The 24,357-nt window shown below is 49.4% G+C and overlaps 1 protein-coding gene across 1 annotated transcript in view; it reads left to right on the top strand.

Annotated features, from left to right (window-relative positions):
- Positions 1-3,642: 3,642 nt before the first annotated feature.
- EDAR (ectodysplasin A receptor) overlaps positions 3,643-24,357 on the top strand; it is a gene marked incomplete at both ends in the record, with an annotated part of 33,416 nt that continues 12,701 nt past the window's right edge. The window contains 8 exons of the mRNA XM_081086187.1: positions 3,643-3,693; positions 4,507-4,629; positions 4,872-5,053; positions 13,389-13,474; positions 22,024-22,110; positions 22,952-23,077; positions 23,185-23,259; positions 23,553-23,625. Of these exons, the coding sequence (XP_080942313.1) occupies positions 3,643-3,693; positions 4,507-4,629; positions 4,872-5,053; positions 13,389-13,474; positions 22,024-22,110; positions 22,952-23,077; positions 23,185-23,259; positions 23,553-23,625 (803 nt within the window). The remainder of the gene's footprint in view (positions 3,694-4,506; positions 4,630-4,871; positions 5,054-13,388; positions 13,475-22,023; positions 22,111-22,951; positions 23,078-23,184; positions 23,260-23,552; positions 23,626-24,357) is intronic.

Here is a 24,357-nt window from a genome sequence, read left to right as displayed (position 1 = left end):
GGTGAAGCTCGATGCACAAATGCATGTGCACCTACTTAGTAATGAAATTCGTATTCTATAAAGCCCAGACTGAGGCTGACAAACAATAATAATAATTTGGTGTTTAGGGAATATTCTTAGGCCATGGCTGTCTATAGTACTTCAGAAACAATTGCTATTACCACTAGTTAATATGTAGAAAAATAAAAACTGACAGGAAAAGTAGAGTCAAATAAAAAGATAAAATGTGGCCCTAGCCAGTTTTCTCAGTGGATAGAGCTTCGGCCTGTGGACTGAAGGGTCCCAAGTTCTATTCTGGTCAAGGGCACATGCCCGGGTTGTGGGCTCAAACTCCAGACGGTAGCGTGCAGGAGGCAACTGATCAATGATTCTCTCTCATCATTGATGTTACTATCTCTCTCTCCCTCTCCCTTTCTCTTTGAAATCAATAAAAAAATATATTTTTTAAAAAGATAAAATGTGACTGGAAATATCCAAAATTTTGGTTTTCCTTGCTCTTTATTGCCTCTCTGGATTTTTTTTTTTCAATGTGGCTTTTAGAGTCTGTAATAATTTGTTCAACACTATCACTTATTAAAATAAAATCTGTTTTTATACATTCAATATTATGTATATACTAGAAGCCCGGTGCATGAAAATTCATGCACTGGAGGAGGGATCCCTCAGCCCGGCCTGCCCCCTCTCACAGTCCAGGAGCCCTCAGGGGCGGGAGGCAACCCGGTGATCAGGGGAAGGTGACTCCTCATCACACCTCTGCTGCTGCCACTGTCGGCAGCGCAAGCCTCAGCCGGCCCTGGTTACCTGACCCTCGGGCGGCCCTGGGCAGCTGGGGGGCCGAGGGCAGGTCTGGCCGCACTGCGTGCCTACCACCCCCCACCCTGGCAGGGCTGAAAGGACTGGAGGACTCCGGTGGGGCTGAGGGGACTGGGTGCCGCCATCTTGTGGTTATGGGTGCCACCATCTTTGTGACAGCATGACAGTCAATTTGCATATTCCCTCTTTATTCGATAGGATATAAAAGCCTACTGGTTGCTATGACACACACTGACCACCAGGGGGCAGACACTCAACATAGGAGCTGCCCCCTGGTGGTCAGTGCACTCCCACAGCAGTAGCGCCACTCAGCCAGAAGCCAGGCTCACAGCTGATGAGCACAGCTGCCACGGCGGCAGCAAGCACAGCAGGGCCGGGATGTGCAGGAGTGGCACCCGGCCTCAGCTCGGGCTCCTCCCCAGCCACCTGCCACATTGAGCACTCCAATATCCCCCAAGGGATCCCAAATTGCGAGAGGGTGCAGGCCAGGCTGAGGGACCCACCAGTGCAAAAATCCATGCACCAGGTCTCTAGTTCTGTAATAATTTCAGATATACAGCAAAGGGGTTAGGTAATCATAAACTTTACAAAGTGATCCCCCCCTCCCCAATATTTCAAGTACCCACCTGTCCCCATATGTAGTGATCATGATATTATGGACCATATTCCCTATGCTGTACTCTAAATCTCTGTGACTATTCTGTACCTACCAATTTGTACTGCCAATCCCTTCACCTATTTCACCCAGCTCCCCAACAACACTCTCCTCTGACAGCTGTCTGTATGTTCTCTGTATCTATGAGTCTGTTTCTCTTTTGTTTGTCAGTTTATTTTGTTCTTTAGATTCCACATATAAGTGAAATTATAAAGTATTTGTCTTTGTCTGGTTTATTTCACTTAGCATAATACCCTCTAGGTCCATCCATGCTGTCGCAAATGGTAAAGTGTGAATGTCCCACATCCCGCATGGTTCAGGGTTCGGGCTCTGGAAGATGAAAGAGACAAGACAAGAAATAATAATTTGAAAATTGGGGGGCCAGGCAAGAGCCCATTCCAAGAGGACGGACTCCGCTTGTGCTCCGGCCTTGCCATCCTTTTATTCAGTTTGGAATACACTCATAGCCCTTAGGCAGGCAAGTTCCAGTAACAGGCAGACTATCTTATCAGTAAGGATTTACATGACTATCTGGTGGGGAAGTTGATTCAGCTACCATTGTCTTGACTAAACAGTGGGTACATAGCCCTGATCTTTGCCAGGGCTTCAAGGGTCACCAGCATTCGGGTTCCTTGTCCACACCTCTCTGCCAGAGAAGACAAGAGGCAGTTTCCCACAGTAAAGTTTAATTCTTTGTTATGGCTGAGTAATAGTCCACTGCATACATGTTCCACAGCTTCTTTATCAACTTGCCTATTGATGGGCACTTGGACAGTTCCAGATCTTGGCTAAATAATGCTGCAGTGAACATGGAGATGTATATATTCTTTCAAATTAATGTTTTGGGTTTCTTAGACTATATTCCCAGAAGTGGAATCGCTGGGTCAAAAGGCAGTTCCATTTTTAATTTTTTTATGAACCTCCCTCCACACTGTTTTCCACAGTGGCGACACCACTCTGCATCCCACCAGCAGTGCACGAGGGCTCCCTTCCTCCACATCCTCTGCCTCTCCGGATTCTGCGGCTGAAGAGCTAGAAACCTATATAGAATGCAAACCAGATTGACACGCCCTCCTCCTATCTCAAACCTAACTTTCTACTTCCAATAAATAATCTTTTGGCTGCTTTTCTCCCTAATGCCTTTAGGATATTGTATTGTAAAGACAGAGTTCAGGTGTTTTCTCCAAAATAATAATAATAATAGATTTCCCATTTATCATTTCCTGCTTTGTGTTCCTATATAGTCATTTCGGGGTGGTATTTGGGGATTCTGGGTTTCCATGACCAAATGGCTCACTGAGAACAAGGGGATTCATAGGATGATACATTGTCTGAGGCGGCGGGTGATTCTGAAGGTTCCTCACATAACTCAGCTGTTTTGTCACTAATTCATCCCCTCTGTCAAAGCAAGAAACAGTGGCCCAGCGTGTGGCAACTGGGGAATATAGGTGCTCACATGAGCAGTGTTTCTCTTTGTATAGTGGGCTCCTGGGTACAAGCGCTTTGAGTTGGAAGCACAGGTCTCCCATTCTGAACGTGAAAAATAACACCTCCTCCTTCAAAGCAGTGCATCAGGTTAGTACTTGGGGGAAGCATCTGAGAACAGAGCTGGCATCCTCTGTCCATTAGCAGGTCGCTAGCCTCCTGGACTTCAGTTGCCTCAACTGTAGAGTTAAGTGGTTGGACTGATTCATTCTCTCACTTTGACAGATGACCCATTCTTTACAGAGAGAGGGACGAACCTTATGAGGGGCTGGGAAAGCAGGAAGTTGGGTGGGGAGGGCTGTCTGATCCCTGGCACTGTCTCCGGGTCTCCCCTGCAGCCAGGGGATCAGCACTAGCCTGGACCGCGCTCACCAGGGTCTTCAGACTCTCCAGCAGGTGAGAGCTGGTCAGTGCCGCTTCAGCTGTGGCCTGCGGTGTGCTCTGGTCCCACCTCTCTGGAGCTCTTTCCCGGGATGAGGTGATGCTGGGAGGACAGTGGTGGAGTCAGTCCAAGGGGCCTGACACTCAGCTTAAATCTGCCTTTTCTTTGGGGCCTATCCGTTCCTCACTCTGTTTTTGGGAGGTCCCTCTGACCCAGTGGGATACAATGAAGGCAACTGGAGCAGCCTCAGGCCCTGCAGGCACTGCTGCTGATGAGGTATATCTTTCAGGTGAACCTATGGGAGAGGATGGCCCACGTGGGAGACTACAGACCAATGCCCTGGCTCCCTATCCTGGTGGTAAGTGGGTCAGGACACCTGCCAGCACTGCACAGGCTTGACAGAGATTCCAGTGGGAGCCCCCTCCAGGCTGTGTCCTTCACCAGCCACACTTCCTTGGGCAGGTTCCTTGGGCTCGTAAGCCTCAGTTTACATGGCTGTAAAATGGGAACAACAATAGCATCATCTTCACTGAGTTCTTCTGAAGAGGCACTTAGGATGGTGAGTCCTGCCACCTTTCCTGAGCAGGCAGCTCGCCCTGCAACACACTGAACAGCACCCACGGTTTAAACTAGACTTCCCTGGTTGGTGGCTTCTTTTATAGGATTTCATGGATAGAAATGTCCTTAAATGCTTATTTACATTGTGATATACACATGCCTGTGTGACGAGCCACACCTGTGGACCATACCATTAAGAAAGATCCAAGCTTTTACCAGGAGCCCTGAGGGGAGGAGAAGAGGCACCATGTGACTGAGAAACCTGCTGTGCTAGAGGCTTGGGGCAGGAGCTGCCTCATTCATGACTTTGGAAAGAATGGAAGAAAGTTTTCATGGGGGAAGCGAGTTTGGATCAGGCCTCCAAGGTGGGATGGGTGTGGGACAGGGGGAGGCAGGAGTGAGGCCAGACTGTGGAAGCAGGGTGGCCTGGCCCGTTTATCAGCTAAGTTCCTGGGGATGGGGCACTGAATGAGTACTAACGGACTGAGCAGGCTCCTACCACCAGCCCTTCCTCACCCAGCCTTGGGGCTGTCTGGCCACTGACCCCGAGTAACTGAGTAACTGTGTGTCTTCAAGGAGGCATGAAAGCCAAATGACCCCTTTCTTGTGGCAGGTGTCTCTGATGTGCTCAGCCAGAGCAGAATACAACAACTGCGGCGAGAATGAGTACTACAACCAGACCACAGGGTTGTGCCATGAGTGTCCCCAGTGTGGGCCGGGGGAAGAGCCATACCTGGTAAGACCCCCTGCCTGGCTGCCAGACCACAGCCCCCAGGACCTTCATGGGGTATTGTCACCATACTTAGTGTTGCTCTGCATGTGGCTCCCTAGCTAAATCAGTGTCCGGTGCACCCGGGGCAGCCTGTGCCTGATGGGCCTTGTGCGCCCATGCACATGGTGTGCCCAAAGACTGCAGGTTTGGTCCTGGCAGGTGTGACCCTGGACTCACCTATGTCCTCTGTCCTCTTCCTTGGCCAGTCCTGTGGCTACGGCACCAAAGATGAGGATTATGGCTGCATCCCCTGCCCAGCAGAGAAGTTTTCCAAAGGAGGCTACCAGATATGCAGGCGCCACAAAGACTGCGAGGGCTTCTTCCGGGCCACTGTGCTGATGCCGGGGGACATGGAGAATGACGCTGAGTGTGGGCCTTGTCTCCCTGGGTAAGCATGGGTGCTCCAAACCGCACCCAGGACACGCTCTCCGAAACCTCTGTGTGTCTCTGGGAAGCCCGCTGAGAACATGGCACTTAGGATGGTGAGTCCTGCCACCTTTCCTGAGCAGGCAGCTCGCCCAGGCTCAGTTTGTGTGTTCTTTAAGCCAACATCAGTCAGCTCTTCCGACTTCTCAAATCAAACGAATTTGCTGACTACTTACAGTGAGATAACACATGTGGAATGCTTTGGGAAAAAACACTAAAATCTCATACAAGAATATTACTTTTAGTATTCTGAGGAAAACTGAGAATAAAAGCCACTGACAGGAATATTTGAGTGCATATGCATGTAATTCCACCACAATCCTGTTATGTATCAAAAGTCTTCCCCCAAGAAGCAAAGTGCAAATGCAGTTATCCTGAAAGAAGGATAAAAATCTTCCTTCAGGCGGGCAGGACACACTAGCAAGTTCTGCTTGAGATGAGGTGCAGCCTACCCCAGTAAACACCAAGCCTCTGCAGCTGCTGCTGCCTCCCTCTGGTGGCCACACAGCATAATGCTTGCAAGGGTTGCCCAGACACCAAGAGTGGTGATGGCTCAAGGGTGATGGAGGTGGTGGGGGCGGTGATGGAGCTGGCCAGGGTGCAGACCATGGTGTTGGTCATGGAGGCAGCAGCATTCTCAGTAGTACTCTGTACTTCACAAATCACTTGTTTACACACTGTCTCACTACGCTGAATTGAGAGGAGGAAGCAAATAAGAACACATTCAAATGAGAACACTGGGCATTAGTCTAAGAAAAAGGAAGTACAAAAAAGGCAGAAAGTCCCACCAATTTAGGAATAGACTGAAAGTGAATAACTCTTTGAAATGAGGAGATATTTTAAACTCGCAGAAATTTGTTACTGGGAAGCATCCATTTCCATGGCTTCCACCACCATCTCTCTGCTGGTGATTTGCCCACCCCCCCATCTCCAGTCTCCCTAGTTTTCTGTCATCAGTTCAGACCTACATCCTGAGTTACAGACCTGCCTATCGAAACCCCACAGGGACAACCATGTCATTGTCCAACATTGTCCCTGACAGAGGATGATTCAAACATATTTTTCAAATGAATAAAGAAATCATGAGAACTTTATTCCAGAACCTTTTCAATAAGGAAAAAACACAAAAATAGGTAGCTATACCCAAGGAAGATGTTAAACTATTATCTTAGAAAATATATATAATAATAAAAGCATAATATGCTAATTAGACCAGACATCCTTCCGGACAACCTTCTGGATGAAGCTACAGCAATGGGGGCTGAGGCAGAGGCAGCCACTGTGCCAGCGGGGGCCAAGCCCCTTCCATGAATTTTGTGCATCAGGCCTCTAGTCCTATATAATAAAAGCCTAATATGTTAAGTGTCTGGTCATCCAGTCATCCGTTCAGCCAATCAAAGTGTAATATGCTAATGATAAGCTAAGGCTGCTCAACCGCTCTCTATGACATGCACTGATTACCAGGAGGCAGATGCTCCAACCAGTAGGTTAGCTTGCTGCTGAGGTCCAGCAAATCAGGACTGAGTGAGATGCACCTGGAGCCCTCCCCTGGTCCCTCCCTGGCTGGCCAACCTCCCGCATCCCACCCCAGCCCCGATCATGCACCAATGGGGTCCTTCAGCCTGGCCTGCACCCTCTCACAATCCAGGACCCCTCGGGGAATGTCAGAGAGCCAGTTTTGGCCCAATCCCACAGGCCAGGCCAAGGAACCCCGAATTCGTGCACCAGGCCTCTAGTGATGAAATAAAAGTCCTTTCACTGGGTTTTCTTTAGTTTAGTTGCTGTGACCATTGTGTTGTGGGGGCTCCACCAGAGAGAAGTGTTTGAAGAAGCAGTCGAGCCCTAGCTGGTTTGGCTCAGTGGATAGAGTGTTGGCCTGAGGACTGAAAGGTCACATGCTGGGGTTGAGGGCTTGATCCCCAGTAGGGGGCGTGCAGGAGGCAGCCAATCAATGATTCTCATCATTGATGTTTCTATCTCTCTCTCTCTCCCTTCCTTTCTGAAATCAATAAAAAAAAATATTTTTTAAAAAAAAGAAGATGAAGAAGCAGTTGATGCATCTGACCTAGTGGGTCACGCGCCTGTGGAGGGCCTGCAGACATTGGGCTTGAAGGAGAAAAATCAGAAGGACCTTGACTTTAGATGGCTAGAATCAGTCTCTGATAACTTATAATTCCTGAGACTTTTCTCTCAATTGCTTTTAATTGCTGCGGGTACATAATTCATGAAAAAATGCAGAGTTTTATGGATTAACTATAGACGTGCTGAGGAAAAGCATGCTCCCCTTGCCATGCTCAGCCTTGGGAAGAAAATAACCCTTTTTGCAAAATCTCAACTTATTTTGAGAGCCTGTCAGTGTGAGAATCTGACCTGACATTCACAACCTAGCATTTATTTCAGTAAACCTTTAAATTAAGAGTCCACCAGGTAGGTACTAGTGAGACAAAGAGGAAAGACGTAGTGCCTCTCTTTCCAGTGGAGGAGAGAGACAAGAAAACCAGTGCTCAAGAAGTCCAGGAAGGGCCATTTCTGTGATTGGGGTCAGTAGGGGTCTTAGAAGACTTCTCAGAGTGATGCTGGGATGGGTGGAACAGAGTTGAGAAGTGGAACAGAACTCTCCAAGTGCAGGTGCTCAGCCAAAGCCCAGAGGGTGAGCAATCTGACAGGACGTGGGGCTGCATCCCTGGGCCAAGTGGAAGGCACACAGGTGGGTGTGGAGAAACTAGTGAGGGGAGAGGCCAGATGGAAAGGACTCTGGAAAATGATGCTGAGGACTCGAGTCATTTAGCTCGACGCTGATGCAGATGTATAAGCTGGTGTAGGACATAATCAACCTTAGGATGACTTCCTTGGCAGCAGTGAAGATAAACACTGTTGAGCAAGGAAGAGATGGAAGCCTGGGGAACAGGGATAATGTGGGAAGTTGTGAGGATCAGGGCAAGGCGAAAGCACTGGAAGTTGGAGGGAGAAGGAAAATTCAAGAGCTTGTTGGAAGACAGCAGAGACAGGAGTTGCAGACCATGTGCATGTGGGATTTGGGGAAGGAGATTTTGAAGAGGATTATCAGGTGTCTGTCTCAGCCAGCTGTGTGGACAGTGAGGCCATTTGCTAAGATGTAGACTACAGGAGGAAGAATTTTGGTGGGGAGGTGGAGGAAAGATGGAGGAGGTATGTGTGGAATTTGAGGTCGTTGTTACATGCAGAACAACATATATAATATATATATATATAGATATGGCTAATATGCACAGTATCCCCATGGGAGTTCAACTGGGAGACCAGGAGTTCTGCTGCTCACTATGATGTGTGCTAAGCACCAGGGAGTGGTGCATAATGAAGGGAGGCCCCTGCCAGTGGCCAGCAGCCAGAAGGCCCCAATTGGCCCTGATTGCCAGCCAGTCCTAGGGACCCTACCATGCACAAATTTCATGTACCAGGCCTCTATTATGTAAATAAACAGCTCAGGCCACATCTGGAAGTCACCTACCCATTAATGGTGTGGGAATGACTGGTCCAGATAGGCTTCCCCATAAGGCAGCTTCATAGAGGAGTAAGAGGATTGGGTGCAAGATGGAGCTTGGCCCTGAAGCATTGCTGTCTCATCCTCTGCGGTTCAGACCCATAGTATCTGTGAGACTCAGCCAGACTTTATTCTGATGCTCTAAAAGGGTAGTGAGTATGCACATTGAGCAGCCTGTTTCATTCTTACGTAGACCCACAGAGACTCTTCTGTAAAGGGGACAAGCCCTGGGACCAGTGTAGTAAATGACCTGTCCTATGGGCAGGTGCTGGCTCGGTCACTAGAAAGGCTGCTCTGTGGCAATGAAGACAGTTGGTTTGGTACCAATACATTTATCAGAAAGTAGTGTGACAGGGGAATGGTGGTGAGCTCCCTGCCTTTGGAAGGCTTCAAAGATACGGACAGCCCTCTGTGGAATTAGCAGGGAGGCCAGCATCTGTTTACAAGGATCTTCCCAGTCTGCAATCTTGAGTGACTCCCTCCCTGCTCCAAGAGAACAGTGACCTGCTTCCTCCACACTTTGTCTTCGGCATCGGGACAAGGTGAGGGGAGCACTGGCTGAGTGTGAAGGATATTGTGCAACAGACACGCCTCAGTGCACCTCTCATTACTCCACGGAAGTGAAAATATAGTCAGTTTCCATTTTTGCTGTGCTGTGATATGACCTCAAATAAATCACTCCCTACCCCAAGGCCATGGAAATTGAGGGCCCCTACTTTATCTCGAGGCCCAACCTCCTCATCCTGGCTCTAATAAGCACAATGCTCTATCAGGGTGGGATCCCAAAGGCCTCCCCCCTCCTATTACATGCCCTAGGTTTTGAGACAAAATGAAGCTCTCAGGCTATGGCACAAAGGAGGATTACAAGGAGTTTTAGCAAGCTGGCACCATCAGCTCCATGAAAGGCTGTTTTCATTCCCAAGTCCCTGTGGTCCCCAGGCTGCGGATGCAGACTGCCTCCTATTTGTCTTCCTGACACCACAGGTTGCCTTGGCCTGCTCCCCCTTTGTGGTTTGGCAAGCACCATCTTCTCATTCTTTCTCTGCTGTATATCAGTATGTGGCTAAGACACTGGCTGAACAATGAGCAGTACGTGGGGCTTTCCTGTTGAGAAAGACTTGTGTGGGAGGACCAGGGAATAAAACCTGAGAAGAGGAAGAGAGAAGAGGTGAAATTTCATAACCTCCCCCAGGGCATCATGTTACCCATTGGAGAAACTCCTGCTGGCTAGCTTCCACACCACGTCCACTCCCTGCAAATAAGGCATTCTAGGATGTTTGGAAAACAGGGGCAAAGGACACGGTGGTTGCTTCTACATACCAACATTGTAGAGGGCAAAGGGAGCATCAAAGAGCTCAGTGGCATCCATTACAAGCTCAGGAGCTCTGAGAAAAGGGAACCTTTGGAGAAAATCTACACACAAAGAAGATTCTAGAGGCACATTTAAACTGAGTCTTGTCTTGGGTTACCCACCTTAATCAACCCTTGAAGAAAAGCAGAAGAAGAAAAAAGAAGATCCAGGGAAAAGTCTAAATAGAGAGCAAAGAGTGGGAAATTAGACCTTCACAGAAAGACAAAGGGGCCTAATACTCTAGCGGGGCACAGCTCCCTAAATGAGCACCCAGCTTCAAGTTCATAGAAGCTAAACAATGAGTCTCCACTCCTGTCTGGCCGGGAATGAGAGGTGTGGGGGTAAACTAAACACAAGAAGTTGAGGTTAGTCTTAAAGAGAAAAATCCAACATTTTAAAATGTTCTGTGAAATATATGCTAGGTAATGTGTGACATATTTAACACTCATGATTTTATAACCTCCTGGAGCCAATATTTTTTTAAAAAAATTATAGCCCTTCCATATTGTTTCTTCAACTAAGCTATTGAATACATTGCACAGCTTGGTGCAGACACACAGCCAGGACAGGAGGTGCAGTGGCAGCCATTGGGGCCCCTGGGAGTCAGAGAGAGAGGACCACTCAGGATGGGAGCCATCGGCCTGCCCAAGGAGGTGCCTGTGTGCCCAGCAAAGGCAGCTGACTAATCCCAGGTGGAGTTACCGCTAGTGTGCACAGAGCGTGGTGTCCCCTGGGACCCACTGGGTGCCCAGTCCTAAGACCAGGTGTCCTATACCCACCCAGGTGGCTGTGGATTTTCATCCAAAATGGAGCTCAGCACCAGGCTATTACCAGAATGGGATTAGCTGTTGTTCTGCTTTTTGAAAATGAGGAAAGGTGTATAAAATGCCCTTTGACTTCTGTCAGTCTTAGCACTTTGAAATTCTATAGAGAACAACTTGGTTTTCATTCACATCTCTTCCAGTTAATACTTGCCTAACGCCTTCCCTCCTCATCACCTAGCGCAAGGTACTAGGAATGCAGGCATGAACAAGGCTGGCCCTGAGGGACTCCCAGGCCAGGAAGAGAGGCATTCACAATCTGGGGGAGATGCACTAGAGGTGGAGGTGAGAGGAGGAGCAACTAATAATAGTGCCAACAAAAGTTCCCTGCCACCAATCTAATGCCAACAGTAGTCCCCAATCTGGGGACTATTCACGTAAACAGTTTGCAAAGCCCAGAGAAGCAGCACCTAGTGAAAACCAAATTTGTGCTCCACTGAGATAAAGAGGAGGCCAATTTTCATAAAGTCCCCACCCTTGTCCCTGATTGGTCCATTTTTATGCAAATGAGGAATTCAAATTTGCACAGTCTGGTCCAAATAGCACTGTGCTAATTGGTCAGCTTCACGTATTCTGATTGGTTGTTATGGAGCAGCTCTGATTGGTTAGTAAAGATGCAAATTAGATTATAGCTGTGAAATTTTAAATAGACAGGTCAGGTCTCAGCCCTCTAACTCCTTCATCAGGATGGACTCAACAGGCAGGAGCACCGGGAGGAGACTGGAGGTTCAGTCTGCAGTTTTCCCCTGAAAGGCAGCCTATGTGAGAGGCCTCTGTCGACAATGGCTGCCAGACTCATGTTATGAATTTGGACCCAGTTAACCATGAGGAGGCCTTCTTGGCAGATAGATTCCTTCTCAGGTCGCAGAGGCAACTCTGGGTCTGTATGTCAAAAAGCTGCAGGAGGACTGCCCTGGCCAACCTGGAGTCCAGAGCCCTTCACCCTGGTTAGGCCACGCCCCTCCTGGAGCCGTGCGCTGGGGGCCCCCACGGCTTCCTGCTTCCCCAGCACAGATGGCTTCTGGAGGGGACAAGGTGTGCATTTGAGAGAGGCTTTTTCCACAGGTTTAATTGTGAACCTGGCTGTGCTGGCTTCTCTGAGGGATGTTTTGAAATTGGTTAATTAATGTTTTTAGATACACAGGAATCTGGGGATAAAACGCTCTGAGGAAGGGCACGTAATTATGATCATAATGTTACTGATAATGGTTCAGCTCCTGGCCGCTAGAGTCCGAATACTCCCCCCCACAGTCCTGGTCCATGGGCCTGGATGTGCATGGCTAATAAAAGAGATTTTAAAACAACCATGGAAGTATTAAACAGCGCAGAGGGATTTTTCATTTTTTGAAATGGTAGTAAGGGAGAACATGGGCACCAGCTCACTTTATTAATTGTGTTCTCACAATGCAATACTGGTTCCATGATCACCGCTGAATGTATACTTATGGAAAACAAGCATACACTAAGAGAAGTGCCAAAACCTACCTGCAGGTGGAAAGGAGGCTGAGTTGTGAGGCTGGGAGGGGAGGCCAGGAGGTGTGCCCTGCAGAGAACGGCAGCCCATCGTGGCAGGGTCTGGGCAGGGAATTCTGAGAGCCAGCATGGTATATTGACATCAGGAAGCTCGAAAGACATCACTGTAAAGGCTTTGTCTTTTGTTTTAAATGTCACAAGCCCAGCATGAATTTTTTTTAATATATTTTATTGATTTTTTTACAGAGAGGAAGGGAGAGGGACAGAGAGCCAGAAACATCGATGAGAGAGAAACATCGATCAGCTGCCTCCTGCACACTCCGCACTGGGCATGTGCCTGCAACCAAGGTACATGCCCTTGACCGGAATCGAACCCGGGACCCTTGAGTCCGCAGGCTAACGCTCCATCCACTGAGCCAAACCGGCCAGGGCCTGCATGAATTTATATGGGTGTCTTCGGACAAGTGCTTCCTGAGGAAGAAGCAAACAAATTTCAGTTATGACCTGGCTGTCTCTAAAGCCCTCTGTGGTGACCTCGCTGGACATTGCTACAGCCACGTTGCCAGCCAGTGCCGCTCACTGGTGGTCAGCAAGTGTTCCCTGGGAGGTCCCAGTGTCACCAGCAGAGACACATTTACGGGCTTTCACCAAGGGCATGCTGCTCCTCCTCCATAAGTGCCTGAATCTCTGGTTGGCAAGACACCCAAGGCACTAACCAGAGCATACATGTGGTGGCAGAGCATACACGTGGTGGTGGGCACACACGTGGTAGCAGGCATGCACACGGTGGGCAGGCAGATGTTTAGGTGGAGGATGTGGATGAAGATGGTGATGACATGCACACACTAACAAGCTCATCGGTGAAAGGAACCAAAAAGGGGAGGAGATATTTATAAGACCCAAACTGGCCCAATATTGGGGGGAAATCCATTTTAAGACAAGTTGAAAACCTTCAAGGAATCTCAGTGATCAAAATGGAGATTCTTTCCTCAGCAGGGGTCCTGCTTCCCAGGCGTCTGTCTCTGGCCTGATTTGGATCATGCTTTGGTCGTGGGTATGCCAAGTGGTCAGCATTTGCTTGTGACAGTGCCCAGTTCACCTGTCTACTTTGTCTTGTTTGCCCTCCCTGTAGCTACTACATATTGGAAAACAGACCCAGGAACATCTACGGCATGGTCTGCTATTCCTGCCTCCTGGCGCCCCCCAACACCAAGGAATGTGAGTGCACTTTGTCCTTCCATAAGAGCGGTGCTGGTTCAATATTGATGTCTTGCATTACATGGTGGGGTAGACAGAAGCCAGTCCTGGCCCCTAAACAAGTTAAGTACAGTAAAGGCATAAACAAAAATGTTCTCATGGCCTAACCAATCAGAAAGCAAGTCCATGAAAAAGGTTTGCTGTACCATGAGTCAGAGACTCAGGTCAGTAACCTTGGACAAGTGACCTTGAATATATCTCATAACTGTTATGAACCTCAGTATTTTCATCTGTAATTTGGGGGTGCTAAAATCTGAATTATCTATGTCATGCAATTCTTGGATCAAACAATGAGACCACAGATGCCAAGGTATTTTGCAAAGTACTACAAAGCTCTGTCTAGACAATTGTTAGTTCTCATACATAACCTCTGCTTTCCCATCTGAGAAATGGGGACATGCAGCCAGATGGGCCATGTGGGGTGACATGGTGAATGCAGCCCTGCATGCGTCAGGCTCTCAAGTGGGACATGAAAGTTACTCTCTCCACCTCGAGGTTTCCACTTCCCCTGCACAAGGCTCCTGCTCAGGAATCAGAAGATGGGGCTAGAGAGTCAGTAATGAGGCCCAAACTCACAGAACTGCCATCAGCAGCTCTACCCCAGCCAGCCTAGGAACTAGGTAAAACCTAGTCAGGACCCCAATGTGCCAGCTGGCTGCCCAGGCCCCACCAGGCTCTGCCCTTCCTGGGCCTTGTTCAGTGGTTGAGAATTCCTTTGCTTCTGCCTGAGAAGCCTGCTTTGGTTTTGTTTGGCTGTGATTTACCTGGGCCCTTGCCAGGCAGGGTAATGCCCTTGGTAGCCCAAGTCAATGGATAGTGGATTACACACCCCATAATCAAAGAGAACCTGGCACGAACCCCAGGAAGCATATGACAGATGCACACGTGTGAGGGCTGGTGGAGGCCAGGGGTGCCAGCTGTGCAGGAGCTAGCTCTGGACTCACAGCCTGAATCTACCTGGGCTCTCCACCATCCCAGGTGCTTTCCTATCCTGTGTGTTTCCATCCTTAAAGAGGTGACGGCTTCTGTGAAGTGTGGGGCTGAGATTCTCCCAGGAGCCCCGGGCTGCAGTCACCCAACACCATCAAGTAGTAAGAGGGAGGCCAGAGGATTGCCACTGGTCGCCATTGGTCCTGCCTCTGGGCCATCGTCATCTTCAGGCAAACAGACATGTGTGGAGCTTCGGACAGAGCCTGGTTGGGCCTCAGGGACTGTAACTGCCAGGGAGCCATGAACTCCCTGGTTTCCGTTTTCTCTCCTGAATAACAAGTGTAAGTGATGGCTCTTACATAAACCACATGCGTGTGGCAGGGACGCCCCCAGGTATTCAAGAGCTTTGAAACCTCTCCTGCTTGTGACTTGCCCATCGGGAAAGCTTCAAGCCTTTCTTCCAGAAGCTTCCACCGCAGTGAACAAGCACTACCTTCCTTCCGCACCCCTAGTCCCATCACTGTTTGTCCTGGAAGTGAGAGAAGAAGCCCTCTAGTTATTTTTCAGTCACATCAAAGAGAAGACCCACTTGGTGCAACCAAAGTTTTTGGTGTTTTGTTGTTTTCCTTGCACAGGCCTGAGGACTGCCTCGGAAAGGACCCGTGCTGTGATGGCATGGGGGTGGCTCGAGGCGAGAGGAAGAAAGGGTGTGGCATCAGATTTGGGATTCTTTCGAGTTTCCACTCTTGGGGACAGTTACCTAACTTTGTACTTAGTTTCCCCATCTGTTACATGGGATCGTCTTCTCAGAAGATTATTGGGAGGAGATGACATGTTCAGGTGTGTGTGAGCCCCCACTCCAGTGTGCACACAGCACTTACCATGGGGTAAAGCTTCAGCCTCATGGGTGAGCACCAACCAGGCCCCTGCAGCTCCACATCATACAGCTGACCTTCTCTGCATTGTCCGTTCGCCTGGGACACAGAGAGCAAGAACCCCTCCCGCACAGAGTGAGAGAGTGGTGGGTCTGGCACCCAGCAAGTGTTCCCTGGTCACCATCACCATTTTATGACCACTTGTCAGTGACTGTGACCCCTGAGCCAAGTCCACTCTGCCACCAGAGAACTGTGTCTCCCTCCAGATGCTATCCTGTGATGCCAAGCAGTGATGAACTCCAATGTGAAGCCTTGGTCTCCCCAAATGCCAGTTTCTAGCTATTTCCAAAGCAGTGTTTCCCAAACTTGAATGTGCACACCCCTTGTTACCAGTCCACAATCTATGTGCCGACACTGCAAAAGGCCAGTGTTCAAAACAGCAGAGTTGGAGCAAGGAAAGTTGTATTGATTGAGAAGGTGCCTAGTCAAGCAGATGATTCTTCAAATCCATCTTCCAAGAGCCCGGAATTCAGGTGTCTTTTATGTCAACAGAAGAGAGAATGGAAGGGACAAGAGATGATTGATCACCAAAGGCATCTGGCCACCAACAGGGATCCAAGGAAGAGTGTGAAATCTCGAAATCTCTTTGTTCTGGGTCACCATGCCTGTACATATTTCCTCACCTCCCTGGGGAGAGGCACCCACTGGCAAGACGCTGTTTCTCCAAAAACTGTAGCCCCAAGCAGAATTTCTCTAATAATGAGCACATGTGTGGCAGGCCATGGGAGAAATGCAGGCTGGACCAGAGGTAGAGTCCGAGAAAGCAAACATGTCGGTCTGTCACACCATCCCCAGGTCCGGTTAAGAAACAGGTCCTGCCTCAGAGGTCTAGATGGGCTCCACAACTGCCCTCCCAGCAAGCTCCTGGGCCCCTTGAGCAGCCAAGTTCTAATGACTCTGCCCATTGTTCCAGCAGCTGCCAGTAGGGGGTGCTGAGCCAGTGAAACAGCCGCAGGCCCCCTCAATGACAACTGTAAGAATCAACAAACAAATCATTCCTAAAAACCCAAGCTGTTTGCCATATGTAGAGAATGCCAGCCATCGCTATACTCATCAACACACTTATAAATAGCGTGGATTAACAAACCTCAAAGGTTCTTAGTGAACCCTGTCATCACATTGAACAGAGGTATGCTGACATTAAGCCATATGCTCTCGGTTTCAGACTCCTCCTGAGGAGGTGAGTGTACTCCCCGCAGAGCCCACCTGCCTGGACCAATGTCTACAGTCAGTGCTGCCTCACACTCAGACTCCATTTTCTTTCGTTTGCATAGAGACCTTGTATGGATATTTCTGTCTACTTTCTGGGATACAGTTTCCAACAACCTTCCCTTACCCCTATTATAAAATATCTCACCTTTGCTTATTCAAAGCTGGACTCCAAACATGATGGAGCATAAGATTAGGTAGTAGTTAACCACCTATCAGAAACAACACGGACACATATTTTCATCAATGATCCATTCCAAGGAGGCCAAGTGACCTGGAAAGACACAGCATGTGTTGGAGCAAAGGGAAACCTCCCAGGCACCACATACTTTTATTAGTGCTGAGCTAATCCTCATTAGGCCACAGCAGGGCCTGGGCAGGGGAACGTCCTGTGCAGGTCCTGTGGCGATGGTGTGCTCGCCCGAGGGCACCCGCCCCGGAGGGGACCGCTAGTCCTGCTCACTCTCCCTGTTATCCTTGGATGTGCTCAAAACACACCAGCCCAGGCTGTTCAGTTGGTACCAGCTCGAGTTCATTTTGGTGCAGCAAGGTGCACATTATTGACTCGCAGTAGCCTGCGTCCGTTGTCCGCTGATGTTTACGTGTGACCGGCCCTGCCAGTCAGTGCAAAGGCCTTCCATAAGTCAGCATGCTGCTAGACTGCTATCACTGCCCCTCTCTGGGCCACAGGCCTGGGCATATCTGTGTCCCCAACCCGCCCCCCCACCCCCCTACCCCCCGTCATCCAGCCTCAGCCAGCAAGGTACAGGAGAGAGGGTGACAGCCACATACAGACAGAGCCCCAGTCTTTTCCTGGCCACACAGCCTCAGCTCCCTTGAGCCCTTACCGAACAGATGGGTGAGCTTTGTTTTCAATGTCCAGCTGAAGCTGTGCCCATAGTGCTTTCCCTCGCTTCACTGGGCCAGATGTGACGGGCTGCCTCCCAGCACGATGCCAACGGGGCTAACACCTGACACCCAGCTCACCACCCTGTGATGGCCAAAGGCAGCCTCCAGATGCATCTTGTCCGCAGGGAGTACACACCTCCATCCGCACCTCCCCGATGGACCATTGACTCTAAATCTCATCTAAATGATGAGATTCATCATGAGTTTGGAGGTCAGGAAAGCTATTTATCCTCCAGAAAGGCAACGACATGTCTCTGTGAGCTCTGGGCAGAGCAGAGGCTGTTCTCAGGGCAGGGCAAGCCCCGGACGCTGAGGAGAGAAAGAAGAGCCACTCTTCCAGCGGGGATCATGAGCATGCCTCCCAGGTCCCAGGTCCCACTTCCCAGCTTCCTGCCCATCACCCACCAGCAATTACAGAAGAAAGGGCGAGGCCCTGGGGACACTAGTGCAGGAGCCCCCTCTGTTCTGAGCAAGTCTCCTCTGGGTCTCTGTTGATTCTGAGGTTAGCCCATGCTGGGCTATTGCCTTGGTACCCCTATACCTCTCAGCACCCCTCACTATCTTGGTGGAAGAGCTAAGAAATCATCCCAATGACAGCAGTTGAGAACATAGAAGGAAAGAAGTGGAACTACAGAGCTCATCATGCCCTGCAGAGAAAAACTCAGCCCCTCCATCGTGTGGTGATCTGGGTGGCACCAGCACCCACGTTTGAGGCAACACTGCAGGTGACAGAGACCAGACAAAGAGCCAGAGGCCAGGAGCTCCCGATAAGTGAAGTCCCTGAGCTCTGGAAGTGGCAAATCCCAGAGAGGGGATGCCTAACTCAACAAGAGGGGTGTTTTAAAAAACGTGGAAAACTGCGCTGAGTGTGAGCTGAAGGACAGCAGGATGGCACCAGTAGCACACACCCTTGCCTTGCAAGCCTCCCCAGGGTGAGCCCTGTCCAGGGTGTGAAGAGGGCATGAGCCTTCACACCTCGCAGTGCTTCCTTAAAAACCCTCCTGTTGGCCCCTCAGGTGGCGAATCGCATTTCTCATATACCTGTGACAGTTTAACTTCCTGTCCAACCCCAGCAACTGGCTGGCCTGAACCCTGGGACACCTCACAGAAATGCAGAACTGCAGCAGGAGCCAGTCTTCAGCCTGCTCCCTCCCAAACCGCCACCCTATTTTATTTGTAGAGTTTCTATTTGTTCTCAAAGGTGCGAAGATCAAAAGTTTCTGACCCTGCTCTCTCCTAGGACCTTCTCTTCCTACTGGACACAGATATATGGATAATCAGCAGGACTTCTCTTGCCCAGTTGGCTGTGGTCACTGTCTTCTGGGTGACCCAGGCTATGTGTGCAGGTGGCTTTAAAAAGACCACTCACAGAGCAGGTGGCTGTGTTTCTCTGGAGAACCTTCTGTTAAACACCCCTGTTTCTCACAGGAGCCTTGCTGACCAGGGGCCAGGCTCGGTGCTGTTAGTCCTGGCTGGGCAGCTAAGAGGGCCAACATGCATTGATTTTAGGGAGGACTCTCACTTGGCCTCACTCGGACAAGCAAACGCACACTCTCCAGCTCCTTCAGAACTGGCAGAGACAAAAGCACGGCAGGAGGACACTTACTTGAAACATGATCATTTTTTTAAATTAAATCTTTATTGTTTAGATTATTACAGTTGTTCCTCTTTTTTCCCCCCATAGCTCCCCTCCACCCGGTTCCCACCCCACCCTCTGCCCTTACACCACCCCCCGACTCATCCATAGGTGCACGATTTTTGTCCAGTCTCTTTCCGCACCCCCACACTCCTTCCCCCCGCCCCTGAGAATAGTCAGTCCACTCCCTTTCCATGCCCCTGATTCTATTACATTCACCAGTTTATCCTGTTCATCAGATTTTTTTTCACTTGATTTTTAGATTCACTTGTTGATAGATGTGTATTTGTTGTTCATAATTTGTATCTTTACTTTTTTTCTTTTTCTTCCTCTTCTTAAAGGATACCTTTCAGCATTTCATATAATAATGGTTTGGTGGTGATGAACTCCTTTAGCTTTTCCTTGTCTGTGAAGCTCTTTATCTGACCTTCACTTCTGAATGATAGCTTTGCTGGATAAAGTAGTCTTGGTTGTAGGTTCTTGGTATTCATCACTTTGAATATTTCTTGCCACTCCCTTCTGGCCTGCAAAGTTTCTGTTGAGAAATCAGCTGACAGTCGTATGGGTACTCCCTTGTAGGTAACTGACTTTCTTTCTCTTGCTGCTTTTAGGATTCTCTCTTTGTCTTTTGCTCTTGGCATTTTAATTATGATGTGTCTTGGTGTGGTCCTCTTTGGATTCCTTTTGTTTGGGGTTCTCTGCACTTCCTGGACTTGTAAGTCTATTTCTTTCACCAGGTAGGGGAAGTTTTCTGTCATGATTTCTTCAAATAGGTTTTCAATATCTTGCTCTCTCTCTTCTTCTGGCACCCCATAATTCAGATGTTGGTACGTTTGAAGTTGTCCCAGAGGCTCCTTACACTATCTTCATATTTTTGGATTCTTTTTCTTTTTGTTTTTCCAGGTGGGTGTTTTTTGCTTCTTCGTATTTCAAATCTTTGACTTGATTCTTGCGATCCTCTAGTCTGCTGTTGGAACTCTGTATAATATTGTTTATTTTAGTCAATTTAAGAAAAGTGCTTAATTTCTAGTTGGCCCTTTTTCATAACCTCGAGGGTCTCACTAGATTCCTTGAGGGTCTCACTAAATTTATCGGCAGTTTCTAGAAAATTCTCGAAAAACCTTAAAAGTGTGGTTTTGAACTCTATATCCAGTAGTGTGCTTTCCTCCATTTCTGTCATTTGTGGCCTGTTTCTTTGTCTCCGCATTTTTTTATGCTTCCCTGTGTTGATAGAGTGGCTTTCTGTGCTAGGTGTCCTATAGGGTCCAGTGGCTCAGCCTCTGCAATTACCTGAGGTGGACACTCTTGGTGCACCCCTTTGTGGGCTTTGTGCACAGTCTTGTTGTAGTTAAGCCTTGATTGTTGTAGGTATCACTGGGAGGAATTAACCTCCAGGCCAATTGGCTGTGAGAATCAGCTGTGTCTGCAGTGGGAGAACTTCTGTGCTGGAGACACCCTTCTGGGGCAAGACTTGCTTCAGTGGGGCTTTGGTGCTCACTGAGTCTGCCCCCTGAGTGTGTCCCTTATGGATCTGAGAAGTTGTAATCTGGATGGTCCCACTCTGACCACTGGGTATACTGGCACTTGGATCTCTAAGGAGGTGTTAATTTAGCCTCTGCCTGAGGCTACCCAGCAGGAGCTATGGAGAGATCTAAAGATTCCTCTTCTTTGTTTGGGGTTTGGAGGTGCCCAGATGAGGCCCAGCTGTGAAGCAATGCAAGCTGCTGTGGGGCCATGGGTCTTCTTTTGGAAGTTCTGGGTCTCTCTGACCCAGCTGCAGTTTGTTAGGTAATTTTAGATTGCAAAGGGCCAGGCCTTTCATATGCAAAAGCCTCTGCTCACAGCTCGGGTGGGGCGGTGTCTCAGGGAATCAACAGGGCGGAGCAAGCAGCTATGGCTGATCCTCAGTCCTACCCTAAGAGGCTCCGAGTCTCAGTGTCCTGGTAATCACTGCAAGCACCTCTGAGAGAAAGCCGTCCTCGAGTTCCGACCGATGCCAGACAGTCCAGTTTCTCCCCGTATGAGTCTGGGTCCCCAGAGACTCGCCCAGAACTGGAGTTCAGAGCAGTCAGTAACTTGAGACTCCCTCCTGATTGAAAAAAACAACTGTGTCCTCAGTTGCCAGCCCTTTCCAAGTACACCTCCATACCTCTGCACTTTTCTTCCACACCACACCTCCTCTGAGTCTCAGTGTGCTTTTCTCTTTCCTTCTAGTTGTAGTATTTCCACTCTGCCAACCTTCCTGTGGTTCTGGATGATGTCCGTTTTGTTGTTTAGTTGTATTTTTGAAGTGGTTGTGAGAGGCGGCAATTTCCGGTGTTTACCTATGCCGCCATCTTGGTTTCTTCTTTGAAACATGATCATTTTTATTAACTGCAGGACTCAAGCTTGCCTAAGGAAGGTTGACTGTCAGGATGTCATCATTTCTGTGGTAGAACATTTTGTTTGTTTTAACCGAACAACTTAGTGATTTGTCCGATCACAAAATCAGCTTCCATATTACTTCTGCTAAGTGCCACTTTTTTACATAGAATGGGAGTTTTATGAATCACCATTTTGAGAGAAGACCAAGCTCATGCCTACTCTTAAACAGTTTGGTCACAACTATTTTAAAACATATTATGCAAAAATCCTGAAGAAAAATACACCAAATGTCAATGTTAGACAGAGGCTGTAGGTGATTCTTTTACTTCTTTCTTGCGTTTTGATTTTTAAATAATGGGCATGTCTTATTGGATAACTTGGATGGCAGGTGTTATGTGGCCCCTCCAGCCCTTTATAACCTGGGACTCTGAACCAATAGCTCTGTGGCTGCACCTTGTGTTTCAGTGCTGGTAGTGGAGCTTCTGCAGGTCACTCTGAGGAGCCCACAGCGACTGTTCTCCTTGCAGGTGCGGGAGCCACTGCAGGGGTTTCTGCCCACTTCCCCAGCACCGCGGGCAGCAGCACCCTCTCTCCTTTCCATCGCGCCCATAAAGGTAGGCAGGTGCCCAGGCACTGGTCTTCTGGAGCTAACCACCTAGACGTAAGTGGGGGGAGTGGGTGGCTGGAGAGGAAGAGAGAAAATAATTATAGAAATGACCATGAAGCTCTTCTCCACTTCAAATCACCTCCCTTCTGTGGTTTAATCACAGTCAATGCCCCCAGCTGCTAGAAATTAGAAATATCTCTGGGAGGAGGGGAGCTGCTCACTCCTTGGGTGTTGGCAATGCTGCTCAGGACGAGGGTGGAGAGGAGCCAGCTTCCTGGGCTGTGGTGGCCCTGATGTCAACAGCAATTCTGTTGCAGGCTTTCATCTGAACCTGCTGATCTCAACACTTAAATATCTATTTCCAATAACTACGTTTCACTCCCCAGTCCTTCTGGGGTGGAAGGGTGGGGGAGGACCCCCAAGGTCAACAGTTTCTCTCAGAGCAAGACCTCACACTGGCTCCTCATCCCCTCTTTACTGTCTCAATGCCATCTGTGGTTTAAGCATATTTATGGCCTGGTCCTCAGAGAGGCAGGGTTGCCTTCAGATTCCCACAGTGCACTCGGCACGCATGCTGGCTTCCCAAAGCAATCGAACCAAGGGCAAGCACCCCGGGGACAACTGGACAAACACAAGCCATGGCACGCGGGATGGCCAAAGGAACTTGTGGGGCTGGGGTCTCATACTAAGCAAGCATTTCGGAATCTGAAGGTCCTAGGAAGTGTCCCAGTAGCAGGGCCATTGTTCACAGGGCGTGGTCTTAAGGAGAAAGGGCCCTGCCTGGTGGGTGGGCTCCTGTAGGGACACTTGAGTCCTAAGGCATTGCCTTCTCTACCCAACTTCAGCAGAGCTCTCAGGCCAAGGACACCTGGCTGCGGCTCTGATCATTGCCATGTCCACCATCTTTATCATGGCCATCGCCATTGTCCTCATCATTATGTTCTACATCATGAAGACGAAGCCTTCTTCCCCAGGTGACTGTTCCCCCATGCCTGCCTCATATTGCCTCTCCCCTGAGCAGCTCCATCACCTTACCAGTCGATGAGCCCAGCTGCTCACACCCTTCTTTTTCTCTAACTAGCCTGCTGCACCAGCCACTCAGTGAAGAATGTGGAAGCCCAAGTGAACCAGGAAGGAGAGAAGAAAGAGTCCCAAGGTCTGCAAACAGAGTCCCCACAAGCATGGGAGTCTGTCTTCAGGGTGGAGATTGTCTAACCCTCTTGTCACTACCCCAGCAGCCTGGCCTTCTGACTGGCTAGGCTCTTTGCCACTTAGCACAGGGGTCCTGGGAAGGGGTGTCAGTGCAGCCACGTGGTGCTTAATACTCAGGGCATTGTGATTTAGTCACCAAGCAGGTCTGCTAAAGAGGAAGTAAGCAGCAGAAGGACAAGCTCAGAGCTGGAGCTGACACTAACTCCTCTATCCCCCAATCTTTCTGTTTACCCACAGACAGTGTGGTGATTTTCTCTGAAAAGGATGAATTTGAGAAACTAACAGCAGCTCCAGCAAAGACTGCCAAGAGGTATGTCAAACCAAAGCAGCCCCCAGTTCCAGGCTGAAGTGAGGAGTCCTTGGGGTCCTGAGTAGGAAGGGCAGCTGGCCACACCAGGGGAGAAGTGCTCTGAGAAACCTGGCAGCTGGCTGGAGGTTGTGCTGGGAACAGCTCCAGAGGGAGCAACCAGCAGCCAGCCAGCAGCGCAGTCCTAGTCAGCCCAGGGTCTCCGCCTCACTGTTGGCCTGCAGCAGGGCCAGGGGGTATTAGGGGCAGGTGGTGAACCCCTGCCATCCTCCAGGGCCAGATGCCCCAGGCCCTTCTCTGCAACATGCACCTGCCTCGTGCAGACCCCACAGCTGCATGGTTAATATGACAGTTAGTTGCTGCTGGCAGTGCGCATGCTGACAGCACAGTGCTGACACCAGGACTGATGTCCCCATGATACTGCAGCAGCGGTGATGGAGACGGCTACCAAACACCTGGTGCAGGTCACCCTCCAATGTGCATGTGCTACCTTCATAAGCCCTATGAGCAGGGTGCTAACATTGTGCACATTGTAGGAAGCTGTCATGGGCCTACAGTCACATACCTAGGGAGTGGCAGGGCTGGGGGCCAAGCTCAGGCCATCTGGCTGCAGTGTGTGCTCCACAGGCTCTGGCCCAAGAGCTAACAGTTAGTGAAATAAGGCCCCTTAAGGAAGAGATTGGACGCATGAAGTCTTTACCATATTTGCCACACACACTTTGGGATGTAGAATCA

Source organism: Myotis nattereri (assembly GCF_964212035.1).
Source record: "Myotis nattereri genome assembly, chromosome: 3".
Lineage (NCBI taxonomy): Eukaryota > Metazoa > Chordata > Mammalia > Chiroptera > Vespertilionidae > Myotis > Myotis nattereri.
Note: the sequence above shows the minus strand (reverse complement) of the source record. Positions and strands in the feature narration are given on the sequence as shown.